Source organism: Typopeltis vanoorti, chromosome 16 (assembly GCF_054136105.1).
Source record: "Typopeltis vanoorti isolate ZY-2024b chromosome 16, IOZ_Tvanoo_1.0, whole genome shotgun sequence".
Taxonomy (NCBI): Eukaryota; Metazoa; Arthropoda; class Arachnida; order Uropygi; family Thelyphonidae; genus Typopeltis; species Typopeltis vanoorti.
In genome coordinates this window covers 66,228,395-66,244,743 of record NC_143564.1, presented here as the reverse complement: position 1 = coordinate 66,244,743, position 16,349 = coordinate 66,228,395, and the positions used below count along the sequence as shown (strand labels likewise).

Below are 16,349 nucleotides of genomic sequence, written 5' to 3'. Positions count from 1 at the left end.
GGTGGTCTAAGAATATGAATGGCACATAACCTTTTGGTCTAAAAGTTAATTATCATTAGGATTGTAGTAATCTAGGATCTTAGCTTTAATATAATAAACACCTATATTAAGTTACTGATTAGGCCACCAATTTTGTTGTATTAAAAGATTTTATGTGAATTTGTTCTCTGATGTTATAATTAGATGTAGTTTTTTTTTTTTTTTTTTCACGAGAGGTCAGGCCAGTAGAATAACGATTGATCAAATCAATGTGTCACTTTGGCATGTAATATAGCTTGACCTTAACATTGGAAAATTCAACTAATTATTACTAACACTGCTGTAGTCTCCATAATTTACTAAAATGAATGCTCGTGTAACACTAAAGGAAAGGTTTATTTTAAACAAGATTGTCTATATGCAGATTGCCTTATGATATGAACAACTTACTTGTTTTGCTTTAAGCGTGGAGTTTTACTGTTTTTAAATAAAGCACCTTAATGATAACACGAAATGTAGGCTCATATTTCTTGCTTTATGACAAGCAAAAACTGAAAGTATAATGCATACTGGATCAAGAAGAGCACTGTATCAATGCTGCTGTGAGAAATGAGGGAGATTTTTAGAACTCGATAGTGGATATCTATGAAGTCTTTCATATAGACAGAAAAGCATTGTAGTTATCACAATCATGACTGGATAGCTGTTGTTTTAATGATTGTTCGGGGTTTTTTTTTTGGTATTTCACATAAAAAAATTATGAAGTTCTGAACCTTAAAGGAGATAAACCAATCTTCATTTTGTCTGTCATTTTATGTTATGACTTTTGGAGAAAATTGGCAACTAAAATTATGTTTTTGTGTTCGAATTAAGGGTTTCAGATATCCAGAAAGTTTAAAATTTCTGTGATCAGATAACTTGAGAGTTAATGAGATGCTTTAAAAAAAAAAGACATCAGAGAAGGAAAAAGAAATATAAAACAGAACAAATACAGCAATCCCCCGATTAGTGCGTCATATTTTTTCGATTAGTGTGCCTATATACATCTTAAAAATAAATGTTAGAGATTTTAAAAATTTTCGATCTATGTTTTTTATGGCTAACTATTTTAAAAAATCGCTCACCAGGATGAAATAATTTAGTTATGGATTTTACATAACTAAAACATTTTACAAAGTTATTTTTTAATGGCATACTGTACTATTTCCATGTACAATATGTTCCAAATTTACCGCCAAAATTTATGTCGTCTGCTGACCATATCTCGTGCAATTGTTTTCTTTACTTTTTTATTTTAAATTATTTTCCTAACCTTTAATCATGAGTAAGAATTAGTGAGTGAAAATGATTCGAAGAAAAACTTGAAATAATAAAGAAAAATGAGCAAAGATAGGACAAGAATACAAAAATGGGTGAATCAACTGCTGAATACAAAGAGAAAGGTAAGGCCGCTTCAAGTTCATCATGCATGCACTCGAAAGCAAAGTATTATAATGATTGAATTAGAGAGACTTCTTTTTACATCGATCGAAGATTGTAACCAAAAACGGATCCCACTAAACACTGGCGTTATTAAATTAAAAGCATTAAGTCTCTTTGCAATCTTGAAAGAAAGGGCTATCAATGATGGAAAAGAAGAAGAATTCCATGCTAGTGCTGGGTGATTTGAGCATTTCAAAAAGAGAAATAGCCTACATAATGTTCTAATCACAGGCGAAGCTGCAAGTGCAGATAAGGAGATATCCAGAAATTCGGAATAAAATTGTGTAAGAAGGGGACTATTGTGATTAACAAATATTCAATGTCGATGAAACCGGCCTTTTTTTGGAAGTGAATGCCTTCCACGACTTTTCTAGCCAAATCAGAAAAATCTCAGCCTGGTTATAAAGTCGAATGAAATTACTGCTAGCAATATGCGAGCAGTTTGGTAGCACATTCTTCCACACTGTGCAAATGATTTTAGAGGCTTTTCTAAGTTAATTAAATCTCATTCTGAGAAGTTGAGCGATTACGACCTGCTAAATTTGGATGCACAGCGGGAAGATCCTGAAGAAAATTTAATCACCAACAAAACCAGAGGTTTCACAGAAATAATTTGAAAATATTTTTCGTACAATCGAAGTTTTTAAGCAGCAATGCTTAGAGACTGACCCTGGTGAAGAGAAAACCAGTAAAATTTGCAGAAGAGACAATAGGACCTTACTGTCAGTTGTATGAAAAAAAGAAACAGAATGCCCGCCAAACTACGTTAGCTCAATTCTCTGTTAAGAAGCAGAATAATAAATTTATATTCTGAATATGTTTTATTGTCTTTCAGCTTCATGGTTTTCCTTTAACTAGGCGCTGAGACATACCCTAATTCTTTTATAAAAAAAACTTAAGGATCAAAAAAGAAATCTGAGGAATGAATTATACATTTTCCCATAGGTTACTATATTCGATTAATGCACCTGTTTTAAAGAACGCATTAGGTGCATTAATTGAGGGATTGCTGTATTAAACAAGATAAAATGATACATGGAACAAGAGACACCAACAAAAAAAGAAACAATAATATTAGAAGATAAAAACGCATGTGATATAATGGTGTCTTCACTGCAGGAAACCCTAGATTGAGACACACTAGCCATTATTCACACCTCATCATATGAGGGGAGGATGTGGAAAGTTCTGATAAACACCTAGAACAAAAATGATATTAAAGCAACTGATATAATCACAAGAAAAAACATACTAGTAGCAGAGTTATGAAGGTAATGTATATTCTTATATCCTCTTGTGTTTATCAGAGAACGATGTCACGTGCGCTCACTGATGACCTTGGGATGAGAGCCTGTTGTCGTTCTACTGGACACTTCCTGACACCACAACTTATAAAATCAAAGGCACTTCTTCGGCAATATGCTAACAACAGACATAGAGATATCCTCTTAACATACAAGAAGATTTTCACTACCAAATGATCGGGTGGGGTATATGTCCCAGATGGTTACACAGCATGTGCCATAGCACTCACGATTCAGAGAGGCCATCACCTCACATCAGTGGGGGTTGATGTATCAGGGAGTATCCAAGTTGCATTTTTGTGAGAAAGGGGAGGTCAAAACCTCTGCCAAAGTCTATCAAGACACCATACTGTAACCTATGGTATGGCCAGGCCCTGAACAATATCTTGTTTCATGGTAGGCAGTGGACCTTCCAACAGCACACAGCAGTGGTTGGTGGCAAATGTGCTTACCCACATATCACCATCTGTAAGTTCTGATCTGAATCCACTGAACTTCAAATTATGGTCAGAGCTTGAAAGAGAGAGAGTAGCCTGCAAGAAATGACACCCCAGCCTGAAGGTAGATTTAGAGCTAGCAGTGGCACCATTTCTGTTGGATGATGTGCATGCCACCATCGGTATGTGGCCTCACATGAAGGCAAAAGGGAGACATTTCGAACATTGAATGTTGCACGTTATACATGTGGTTTTGTAATGTGCTGAAAGCTGTAAATGATTTACTGATAGATTAAAGGTTTATGTGCTGTTCAAGTTGTAATAATATTTATGGAAAGAATCACCAGATCATTGGATCAGCTTAATGGACAGGCTGGACTTAGTTGATTCTAAGAGAAAAATGCAGAGAATACAACTTACCCCTGTACTTTGGTTTTATACACTATAAATAAGCATTTGATTCACTTGAAAAGCAAACAATCCGAATAGCAATGAAGAAACATGGAATAAGCTAATAGTATATACAGCTGATAAACAAAATACATGAAAAATCAGTCCATTCCAAATAAATAAGAGTATGCCAAGGAGATACTATCTCACCCAAATTATTCAATGCAGTATTAGAAAAAGCCCTGAGTGAACTAGACTGGAGAAACAAAGGGATCAACATCAGTGGTAAAAATAAAAAACTAAATCATTTATGACAATATTGTAAAACAGCAAAAAATGATGAATGAATTAAATACAGTATCATATTTGATACTTTCATATCTGTTAGTATAATGACAAATAACAAAGGAAATACATATATTTAGTAAGAACTTTTGCATTAATAAAATTAAGCATTTATGAAGAAATAAAGAGAAGAATTCAGCTAAGCTGGGTGGCTTTTGGCAAAATGAATCTTTTCATTTTGCCAAATAAAACTAGAAAATGGAGTCAAACTTTTTAACCATTGTATCATCCAAGTTATAACCTATGGATCAGAGACATGGCTAATAACCGAACAAATATTTGGCAGAATGAGGAAAACCGTGCATAAAATGGAGAGAGGCATACAAGACAGAATAAAGAATGATGATATGAGCCACTCATTTGCCAAATCAATTAACTCCACAAAACAAAGTAGAGAAAATTAATATAATATACATTCTTATTTAAATTCAAATAAACATTGTAGAATGTATTATTATAGGAATAGCTTTTATCTAACATCTAAAATACATAAAATAGTGTATCCTTGGAATAATTGTTATCATTTTAACATAACTAAGGAAGTTAATTGATTTGGCAAGTGAAAATAACTCATTAACGTGTTAAGCGCAGTGCCTGTCACCAACAATGATTTTCTGTTCAGGCCACATTGGTGACCAACGATATAAAATGTATTACATTTTATAATATTCATCATCATCAAATTCCTGCCACGTGCCCTCAAGGGGTGTACAGGATAATGATAGTACTACATGAAAAATTTACATCATTACTAACTTCGTATCTACAATTTTCTTCCAAATCAGTCTGTTACTTGTCAAGACTCCAACATTATCAGATCTTATAATTCTATCGTCAAAGGCACTTTTGTACTGTATCAATCCGCCTATATCTTGGTCTTCCTCTGGGTCGTTTTCCTGGCCAACCTGGCAGAGAACACTTGTTTTGCTAATCTTTCCTCGCTCATTCTGTTTCAGTGACCATACCACCTGAGATCAGCTCTGCTAATGCATTCCTGGATGCTGACAATGTCAAGTTCTTTCCTAATATCATCGGTTTTAATATGATATTGCCATTGATGCCATTTGTTCACGCTTGTAATCTTTCTCAGGACTCTCATATCTGCGGTCTCTAGTCTTTTGTCAAGTGTTTTACTTCTGACCCAGCTCTCAGATCCATAAGTTAAAACTGGTTTGAACACTGTCTTGTATACAGCTAATTTAGTGTTCCGACTAATTTCTTCTTATTCCATATGAATTTATTCAGTTGACTTCCTACCATACCAGCTTTGTTAATTCTGTTTTCTATTTGTATATTTAATTTACCATCTTCAGTAAAAATCGTGCCTAAGTAGCTGAAATGTTTTACTTGTTCCACCAGTTCTCCATTCACAACACAGTTGACATTTTCAAAGATTCTGCCTATTTTCATTGTCTTTGTCTTTTTGTTGCTGACCTTCATACATATCTATTACAACAGTTGTTCAATTTAGTCAGTGAATCTTGCAGACTTGTAGCGGATTTATTTAGAAGTATAACATTGTCTGCATAAAGCAAGGAGCTGACATTAACATCTCCAATTTTGATATCATGTTTAATACCACTTTCCTCCATAATGTGATCCATATAGATAATGAATAACAGAGGGGATAATGTACATCCTTGTCTCACACCAAATTTAACATTAAACCATCTTCCTGTACTTCCTTCAATTCTAACTGCTGATTTACAACTCAAATAAAGACTAAGTATTGCTTGATATAATGCCCCATTGGCATCATATAACTGTAGCGTATTGAATAGCTTCTCTCTTAGCACCTTGTCATATGCCTTTTCCAAATCTACAAAACTCAAATACAGATCTTTGTTATATTCCTATGCTTTCTCAACAATTTGTTGTAAAGTGAAGATCTGATCCTCACAGCCTCTATTTGGCCTGATTCCAGCTTGTTCTTCACCAAGCCTTTCTTCCACAATTCTTCTTAACCGTTTCTCAAGTATACTGGCATAAATCTTGCCAGGAACACTCAGTAGGGAAATACCTCAGTAATTCTCACATTCAGTTTTATTTCCCTTGTTATATATGGTACTATTAGAGCTCTACTCCAATCATCAGGAATTCGTCCCTCTGTCAAGGCATTCTGAACTATGTAGTGCAGCCACAGTAAAACTTTTATACCAGCATACTTCAGCATTTCTGGTCGAATATTATCTACTCCTGCTGCCTTTCTACATTTCAAGTATGGATATGTACTCCTGACTGCATGCCTGGCCAGTGTTTTTTACCACTGTGCTGTCATCACTGCTTGTTTCATTTAGCAGTTTTTCAAAGTAATTACTCCATACTTCAAGGATATCTTTTTCTTCCGTTTTCATGTCACCTTTATCATCTCTAACTCCTTTTGCAGCACTCTTTCCTCCATTCCTAAGCTTCTTCAACAACCTCCAGAATATCTTACCACCTTCTTGATATTAATTTTCTGTGTTCCTACCAAAGTCCTCCCATGACTTTTGTTTAGCTAATTTTACACATTGTTTAGCTTTCTTACATTTGTCTCTGTATTCTCTAAGAACACAAGCTGACTTATTTGCCAGGAACTTTTGATATGCTTTCTCCTTTTCCTTCACTGCCTCTTTAACTTCCTGTGTCCACCAGGGAGTTGTGATTTTTCTAACCTTACCACATGCCTCTCTAGCTGAATCAATTGGGGTTTTCTTTAAGGCTTGCCACTGAATCCACAAGGTTTGGTTACTGTTATCAAACTCTTTCATTTTTTCTTCAATAATCTTTGTGTATTTTAGTCTACAGTTCACATCTGAGAGCTGCTTAACTTTTATTTGCTTTAAAACTTTCTTACATGTTATTCTTTTTAATATGAAATTCAATTTTATCTTACTCAAGACTAAATAGTGATCACTTCCAATTTCAACTCCTCTGTACACTCTGGTGTCCTGCACCAGGGAGAAAACATCACTATCAACAATAACATAGTCAATGAGACTTTTCTTATTCTTTGCCTCTTCTCTCCATGTGAATTTGTGCACATTTTTATGTTGGAACATGGTGTTAGTAATAACCAGTCCATGTCCTGAGCAGAAATCCAACAGGTATTTGCCATTATTATTAGTTTTACTCTTTTCTCCAAATTTTCCCATGTCTGACAATCATTTCCTACTCTGCTATTTAGATCCCCTTGTTGGGGATCTAAATAGCAGAGTATGAAAGGAAATGAAAAAAATCACCAACTTTTCCATTTTCACTGTGTCAGTTGCTTTTTCTAAAGCCCCAAAAAATTCCTCCACTTCTACCTTAGTAGAACCTTGTGTGGGACCATAGGCACAAATAAGTCTCATTGTCCAATTTCCCATTCTGATATTTGCCCACATCACTCCACTCAAGACTTGCTGCCATTCAAGAAGATTAGCTTTGTATTTTGTGTTGAATACTATGGCTACTCTTTCTTTTCCTTGATTGTCATTGCCTGAATATAACATTTTGTATTTATTGCTCAGAAAGATCTCACCAATTTTTGTCATTTTTGTTTCAGTCACCTGTATTATGTCTATATGGTACTTATCCAATTCCTCAGCTTGCTCTATTTCTTTGCCATTCAGGCTTCTTATGTTGATAGTACTGATCTTTAACTCTGGTGTTGTTGAGTTGAGGGTCTGTTTTCAGATTTGTTCCAGTAGCAGACTTTTCGCTGTTTTCCCTGGTTCCCTGGCGATGCCCCAGCCTGCATGACATTTTGTCATGCTGTACCATCATTTTTATTTTGGTTTAACGAATAAGAATACAATTTGGTTGGTTAAATCCTGAATTGCCAGTCCATCCTCATTCGTTCAGTGTCCAGGTAGATACCCAAGTGGGCTTGGTGTTTAACATGTTAATTGTAGTTCTTTTTTTTTATGACAGGATAACAGTAAACAGTTTACCATTGTGTAATATATACTGTTGCATTAAGAAATTTCTTAACTAAATTCTTATAAGCTCTTGAATTCCATTATTACAATGATTTACTTAAGTGTAATGGGTTAATCACATTGGCTTCTGAAATAAATTTATTAATTATTCTACGGCCAAAAAATTTTCATTTAGTGGTGTTAAGTCTAATTATTAAGGAAATTTATTTTAAATATAAAAAGTTATGCATCAATCAAGTGCTTTGGCACTAAAATTTCAAAAAGTGGAGTTAATCACTTTGGCCTGTGAATGGGAGAAGAAATAAAAGTGTTGGGTATAGAATAAATTTTAAACCTGAAATGGAGGTGGGCAGGACATATTGCATGGATGTAAAGTGATAGATGGACAAAGACAATTACCCAGTGATATCCATATGAAGGAAGATGAATGTCAGGATGACCAGAGAGAGAGAGAACAAGGATGGAAGGTCAATCTAGTGGAGATGAGTAGAGAATTCTGGCATAAGGAAACACAGAAAGATGGAAACAATTGAGGGAGATCCTTAATATACTGCCCCTGATTATATGCACTTATGTTATTATAATATATAATAACATAAAAGGAAAAAACAAAAAAAATATATTATTGTGATCAGTTTTACTAATGCGGGCTATAACACATTAAGAGTAGCATGTGATCACCTCAAGTAATACTCTAATTTGTACGATTTTTTATACACACACACTATTTGTAGACAAAAAGCCAATGTATATTACCACAACTAAAGGTAAATGCACTTTATTTTACAAATCAGTCACCACATTTGTCTCAAGTCTCCTAGACATGCTTTGTGCAAAGTGTTGATAGATATTGAAATGATACTTCATAATGCTGCCACCATCTCTTGTACTGGAGAGGGGACAGTTTGTTTTAATCCTGATCTGTTATGCAATATATAATTAGCTTTTTGGATCTAGAAGATCAGGATTTTGTACAAACCATCTTGTAAAGCATGTTGAATTAAATTTAAATAACTTTTACTTTATGGTTGTGGTGTTGGTACCAGCTATGCTCATCTCCTTAACATTATCAAAGCATTAGAAGTGTAGTATACCACAGTGAATGAATGTTCATTGCTTGGAAAAGCAGCCTCATACTATAACAGTGCTATTGCTGAACTTTGCATGCTGCTAATAAATGACATTTCTCTGGTATTCTCCACATCGATGTACCGTGGTTTGTACAGTTTCCATCGTGGAGCCTAGGGTTGGTCCTGCATTGCCAGTAATACACTGTGTGCATTATTTTTGAACTAAAATGTTTAAAGGTGTCTCTATTGGTTGTATGGGAGGGAAAAAAAAAGCCATGTGGCACACTCAGCACTTGTTTCATTGTGTTCAACATGAATTAATGTATGAATGTTAGCATGTATATATATATACACACACACACACACACTATCTATATACCATTGCATAAGCATTATTATGTGATGTAAATACTTAGGTAGCAGGGTATGTCAGGTGTGTGTATATTTAGTTTTTTATTTAGTTATTAATTAATTTATTTCGTTCATTTTAAATATATAGGAAGATACACAACAATGTGTGATGTTTGGAGTTATGGTATCCTTATGTGGGAGGTATTTTCTGTTGGTAGTACTCCTTACTCAGGATGGTCTAATAGCAAGGCTAGAGAAATGATTGATTCAGGTAATTTATCAAAGCCAAACTTTAATTTCTTTTGGATGTTATTCTGTTTTGCTTTACTATCTTTAAAATTCTAAAAATTAATGAGTGGAAAAGATCAGGTGTTAGATAATCTCGGAACCCCGTGTTGCCATTTTTGTGAATTAAGCACCAATTAAGCTAGCTGTAGTCTTATGCAAGTGATAAAAAGCATCTACCACATGAATTGTCTTTGCTTTCCTAACATTATGTTTATTTCATTTGGTTTTGCTTATATAAACTGATTTTTTATTGTAACAAAAAAAAAAAAAAAAAACCCTTGGTGAAAATGAGGTTTGCTTGTATAAAGAGCACTAGTAGAGCAAATAGGAATGAATACAAGGGCAGCTGACTAGTAGGGTTCTATACCTGGACACTGCTATTTAATTTGTGCATTAATCATTAAAACAGAAATATTCAGTTTGCTGATAATAGGCAAAGATAATGGAATGCATTTTGTGAGTAAAAGATTACAGGGATTTGAGCGTTTGTGGATAGGAAGTTGAATTTCAGAGGCTATATTCCAAAAGTGGTCAAATTTGCACTTGTAGAATTACTTAGTTATTGAAGAACACACTAACAAGCAAAGATAAAAAAGTTATCATACCTCTTTACAAGACTTTGATAGTGCCAAATCTAAATTACTGTGGATCGTCTCCACTTCCACACCTCAAAAACGTGAAGAGGATCCAGAAGCTAGTGACCACAGTGCTAAGTGGTGTGGGAAAGGCTTCTTATGAGGGTTGCCTACAGAAGTTGCTGGATAGGCAGAAAAGATGTACTAGGATAAAATGCTTTTAGCTACTTGAATGTTTCTATATGGACTATGCTTTGGGTTGGGCATTATGAGTGTTTGGGAACAGAAAAGAGAAAGCTACCCAACTGAGCCGAGCAGACTGCAGATGTAAATACATGAAAAAGTGAGGTGGTAACTTATTATGTTTATACACAAGTGCCAGGAGCATTAGAAACAAAGGGGTTGAGTTTGTGATTTTATTGAATATGTTGTGGCCTAAAATTATTTGCATTTGTGAAGCCTGGCTCTCAGAGTTAGATGTAGTAGTTGTAATCAGGTGTAAATGGTATAGTATTTTTAGGAATGACAGAAGAGATTGTAGTACATCTCCTCCTCTCCTAATGATATCAGGTGACTTGAGTCCAGTTAGGATAGGAACTCATGAAAGCTATAATGATAATAATGCCCTAGTTGGTGTGAATGGGAGGCTAACAGAATGAAATACATGGCGAGGTGTTGCTAAAACCTGGAGGTTCAGTTGCTGGAGATGAAGTGCTTAGCCAAATTACCATGATGGGTAATAAACAAGTAATTATTATGGGTGACAAATTATCCGAACATTTATTTGGTAATAGAGAAAGCTCGTGATAAGAATGAAAGAGTTTATTTATGCAGCTGTTGCTGAATCACTGTCACCACCAATTAGTGACAGTTATTATGCTGTACTGACCTGGGAAGTAGCCAACTATATGGATGTTCCAATTAGGACAGATTACACACTGAACTATAGAGTTGGAAATTATGACAAACTCAGGAGAATCATATCTTTGGTCACATGGTATCAGTTACTGAATGGAAGCGTTGAAAAGATGCTTAAATGAGGCATCTGAATGTGTCATTCTTCTGAATCAGAGGTATCTGAATGTGTTTCTAGAATTCAAAAAATAAACAAGCTGAGAGTGAATTGTGCTACCTTATTAAGCAAGAGACTCATAAGAAGATATGGAAGGATTATCATCAGAATAAGAGAGAGGAATTCCAAAACATATAAGGTGCAGGCCAGAAAAGTTAGGAATAATGTACGGAAAGGTAAATTGGATGAGTAGGCTAAAGGCAACCCAAAAGAATTTTATTATTATGTTGCAAGTAAAAAAAAAAAAAAAAAGAATGAACGTAGACAGTACTCTCGTGTGTCAGAAATAAATGATGATCTATTATTCTGGTGTGTATAAGATGGTGCACATGACCACTACATTGGATGAAGAGGGGCATGAGGAAGGGATTCTAGTACCGATGCATGACCTGGATAAGAATTCAGGTCATTCATCAGTACTGTCATACAATGTCTCCTAATCAGTATTATCATACAATCTCTCCTAAGCTGAGACTCAGATAATCTTCTGAGTCTCAGCTTAGGAGAGATTGTATGATAATCCCATTGCACAAGAGTGGTGCAAAGACTGATGTGTGTGATTATCGACCTGTCAGTATTGCAGGATTGATTGTGAAGGTTGGTAAGAACTGGCATAGAAATGGGTTGACAGACAGGCTATATACTCTGCAAGAAACAGCAGTGGTTTACCAGAGAGAGAGAGAGATCATATTTTAGCAATTTGCTTATATTTTATAACATTGTTACAGCTGAGTTGGATAAAGAGAATTGCATAAACTGTAGAACATGGGATTGGAGTGTAAACTATTATTGACTTATCAATGGACTGGACCATTGTTGTTTAACCTATATGTTAATGATATGGGAAGCATCCAACAGGAGATTGCCAATTGTTTGCTGATAATGAAAAGATAGGTAGGGCAATCAGAGATATTACTGATAGACAAAGCTTACAGAATGATCTGAATAAGATGTAGCAGTGGGCAAATGATGATGGCTGTCAATTTAATGTAAAGTTATGCGATGTCCAACAGCATATTACATTGGTGGGATTATGCTTGGAGTTATGGTGGTTAGAAAGTTGAAGTTCATACTAAAATTACATAACAGAAATTGCAAATACAACACAGAGGATAACTATGATATTGAAACGAACATTGACACATAAGGATATGGAACTCACTTCGCCTCTTTATAAGGCATTGATAAGGCCACCTGGACATATTACACAAGAGACAGAAGATGATAAAGTCATCCACATATAGGGCATTACCAACAGGAAATTTATAACAGTGATTGTGAAGTTGTTCTGCTGTTGAGTTGACCTTGATTGCAAAAAGCATAACACTTAGAATCTTGTGATACTTTCCCTCTTCTTGAAGGAGAGGGCAGAAACCACTTGAACTTGGAAAGTTCATTTAGATAGAGAGATTCTTTCTAAGGCCAAAGCAAGTCGTCCAGGATTCCAAATCTCCAAGCAATGTCATATGTTTTTTCTATACAAAGAAAACCGAAGAATGATATTTTTGAAGCCATATTGTGTTCTGGAAAAGAGGTTGATTTTCTCCAGAAACCATTAAAAATGAGTTAACCTTTTGGGGGGGGGGGGATTTTGGATCATTCCCTGGTTTAGGAAAGGCAGCTATAATTGCCTTTTGCCAGGTATCTGGAAATATGCTCTCACAGAAAATTCTGTTGTAGAGGTGGAGCATTTAATCCATGGGTGATGTTGACAGATGTTTTACCATCTCATAATGGATATTATCTGGTCCAAAAGCAGTTGGACAACATTTTAAGCAAAGCATCTTTCATTTTTTCTTTGGTAAATAGTCTGTTGTATTAATCTGTGCTGTTTAAAGAAAAAGAGATCTGATGATTTGCTTTTTTGGGCAAGGAACTTGGAAGGATAAGAAGATGTAGCCAGTGTTTTTGCAAAAGTCTTGAGTATGTCAACAGCTGTGCAACCACTGTGTTCAAGGATAGAGAACCATGGGTGGTATATCTGCCTTTCATTTTCCAGATTTTTTTCATACACTTCTTTGCTGTTGGTGGATCTTGATATAAAAGTAAATTGGATCCAGAATTCCTTTTGGCTTTGATGTGTCTGTCTTAAGTTAGTTGTTGTGGTGTTTCTGTGGAAAATACCCTTGGCTTTCTTCTGGACTTCTTTGGCTGGTGTTGAGTCATCATTCTACTATGGCTTAGATAAACTTAGGAATTGCAGTTGTGGCTGCTGCTATGATACACTCTGTTATGTGCTCCACTGCATCACTGATCTGTTGCAGAATCAGAAATTGCTAATGTTGAAAAGTCAGTATGCTCAACTTTTTACCATAATGTAGTACATGGTTATCCATGTAGAAGAGTAGATATAACAGGAAGGTGACCAAATAGGTTGTCATCAGTTTCCCACTTAAACAGTGGAAAAAGTGAGTGTGAGCAGCTAGTTAAATTTGAAAATTGTGGACAGCCAGTATCCATCATTTCTTCTTCTGGAAAGATATCCAAGACTTCATATTCCACTTCCATCCAGAGGTACATTGGTAATCATCTTTAATACATGAATTCCTAAGGGCAGTGAGACGTACTTCTGAAGCAGAAATTGAAATGGCTTGAAAAAGTTCCATGTTTGAAGAGACTAAACGTGGAACTTTTTCAAGTTACTTCAATTACAACTGCCCTGGATGAACGTAGGGGGTAGGCTTTAAAGTTGCATCACAAGAATCTAAGCACATTCCCTCTAAGTGTTAACAGATCAAGGATGCCTGGTTTCATACATATATATATGTAATTGCAACAAGAATCAGTGCTCTACCAATTCAAGCTTGTATAACTCGGGGGAAGAAGTGATGACAAGAACTGCAGAGCAGGCTGTCAAAGTATAGAAACTTTGGGCTCATCTTGCTCTCTTATCACACACGAAGTATGTCAGAAGACATAATGCAATAGTGAGGATTATAGAGAATAGGTTAGGTTGAAGAATAAAGGCTGGATAACAAGAGGAGAGAAAGAAAGAGAGAGGAGATGAGTTAGTCGTTATTGATGTACAAGCTTTGGGTGTTGGATGACCACTCACTACTACCCCCCCTCCACACACACCACCATAAAAAGCTGCCTGCTATACTGAAAATCAAGACTTGGTATGGCTACTTAAAGAAGAACATCATACCAAAATTTACCTCTGCAATTGTATCTTTTTAAAGGCATTATCATCATCAAATTCCTGACATGTACCCTCAAGGGGTGTACAGGATATAATAGTACTACATGAAAAATTTACATCATTACTAACTTCCTATCTACAATTTTTATTCCAAATCAGTCTGTTACTTGTCAAGACTCCAATATTATCATTATCAGATCTTATATTTCTATTGTCTAAGGCACATTGTACCATATCAATCCGCCTATATCTTGGTCTTCCTCTGGGTCGTTTTCCTGCCAACCTGGCAGAGAACACTTGTTTTGCTAATCTTTCCTCGCCCATTCTGTTTAAGTGACCATACCACCTGAGATTAGCTTTGCTAATATGATATTGCCATGGATGCCACCTGTTCACACCTCTAATCTTTCTCAGGACTCTCATATCTGCAGTCTCTAGTCTTTTGTCAAGTGTTTTACTTCTGACCCAGCTCTCAGATCCATAAGTTAAAACTGGTTTGAACACTGCCTTGTATACAGCTAATTTCTCTCTTATTCCATATGAATTTATTCAGTTGACTTCCTACCATACCAGCTTTGATGATTATGTTGTCTATTTCCATATTTAATTTACCATCTTCACTAAAAATCGTGCCTAAGTAGCTGAAATGTTTTACTTGTTCCACAGGTTCCCTGTTCACAACACAATTGACATTTTCAACAATTCTACCTATTTTCATTGCTGACCTTCATACCATATCTATTACAACAGTTATTCAATTTAGTCTGGGACTCTTGCAAACTTGTAGCGGATTTATTTAGAAGTATAACATCATCAGCATAAAGCAAAGAGCTGACATTAACATCTCCAATACCACTTTCCTTCATAATGTGATCCATATAGATAATGAATAACAGAGGGGATAATGTACTTCCTTCAATTCTAACTGCTGACTTACAACTCAAATAAAGACTAAGTATTGCTTGATGTAATGTCCCCATTGACACCATATAACTGTAGTGTATTGAATAGCTTCTCTCTCTTGGCACCTTGTCATATGCCTTTTCCAGATCGACAAAACTTAAATACAGATTTTTTTTATATTCCCATGCTTTCTCGACTATTTGTCATAAAGTGAATCAAGCTTTTCTTCCACAATTCTTCTCAACCATTTCTCAAGTATGCTTGCATAGATCTTGCCAGAAACACTCAGTTTTCATTGTGTCAGTTGCTTTTTCTAAAGCATCAAAAAATTCCTCCACTTCTACCTTAGTAGAACCATAGGCACAAATAAGTCTCATTGTCCAATTCCCCATTCTGATATTTGCCCACATCACTCTACTTGAGACCGCCTGCCATTCAAGAAGATTAGTCTCGTATTTTGTGTTGAATGTTATGGCTACTCCTTCTTTTCCTTGATTGTCATTGTCTGAATATAACATTTTGTATTTATTGTTCAGAAAGATCTCACCAGTTTTTGTCTTTTTTTGTTTCAGTCACCCCTATTATGTCGATCTGGTACTTATCTAATTCCTCAGCTAGCTCCATTTCTTTGCCATTCAAGCTTCTTATGTTGATAGTATCAATCTTTAACTCTAGTTAAAGATCAATACTATCAACATATCGTAATTATCAACAAATCTGAAAGCACACCCCCATCATTTTGTTGGGGGTTGTGCTTTCAGATTTGTTCCAATAGCTGACTTTTCGCTGTTCGCCCTGGTTCCCTGGTGAAAACAACGGGGACCTTGTTTAACCGGGCGACGTCTCAGATGGCATGAAATTTTGTCATGTTGTACCATCATTTTCTATATTGGTTTAAGCCAATAAGAATAAAATTTGGTCAGCTAAATCACAAATTGCCAGCCCATCTTCATTCGTTCAGTATCCAGGTAGATACCCAACAGGGTGCACCATGAGAAGGTGAGGATTGGCCATTAGGTCAGAAGCCATGGTCGGTTCTCCGCATTCCTTTAAAGGCTATGTGGAGGTCTTCTCTCAGTTATACAGCTTTAAGCACCCCTTAAAGGCAT

General features: G+C 35.6%; 2 protein-coding genes across 2 annotated transcripts in view; one reads left to right on the top strand and one right to left on the bottom strand.

The window, feature by feature from the left end:
• Positions 1-16,349, bottom strand: part of LOC150098090 (ras-related protein Rab-1C-like) — a 134,423-nt gene that overhangs the window by 21,056 nt on the left and 97,018 nt on the right. The gene's annotated exons all lie outside the window — the stretch shown is intronic.
• LOC150098091 (tyrosine-protein kinase Fer-like) overlaps positions 1-16,349 on the top strand; it is a 222,119-nt gene that overhangs the window by 202,108 nt on the left and 3,662 nt on the right. The window contains exon 17 of the mRNA XM_090406102.1: positions 9,409-9,531. Within this exon, the coding sequence (XP_090262228.1) occupies positions 9,409-9,531 (123 nt within the window). The remainder of the gene's footprint in view (positions 1-9,408; positions 9,532-16,349) is intronic.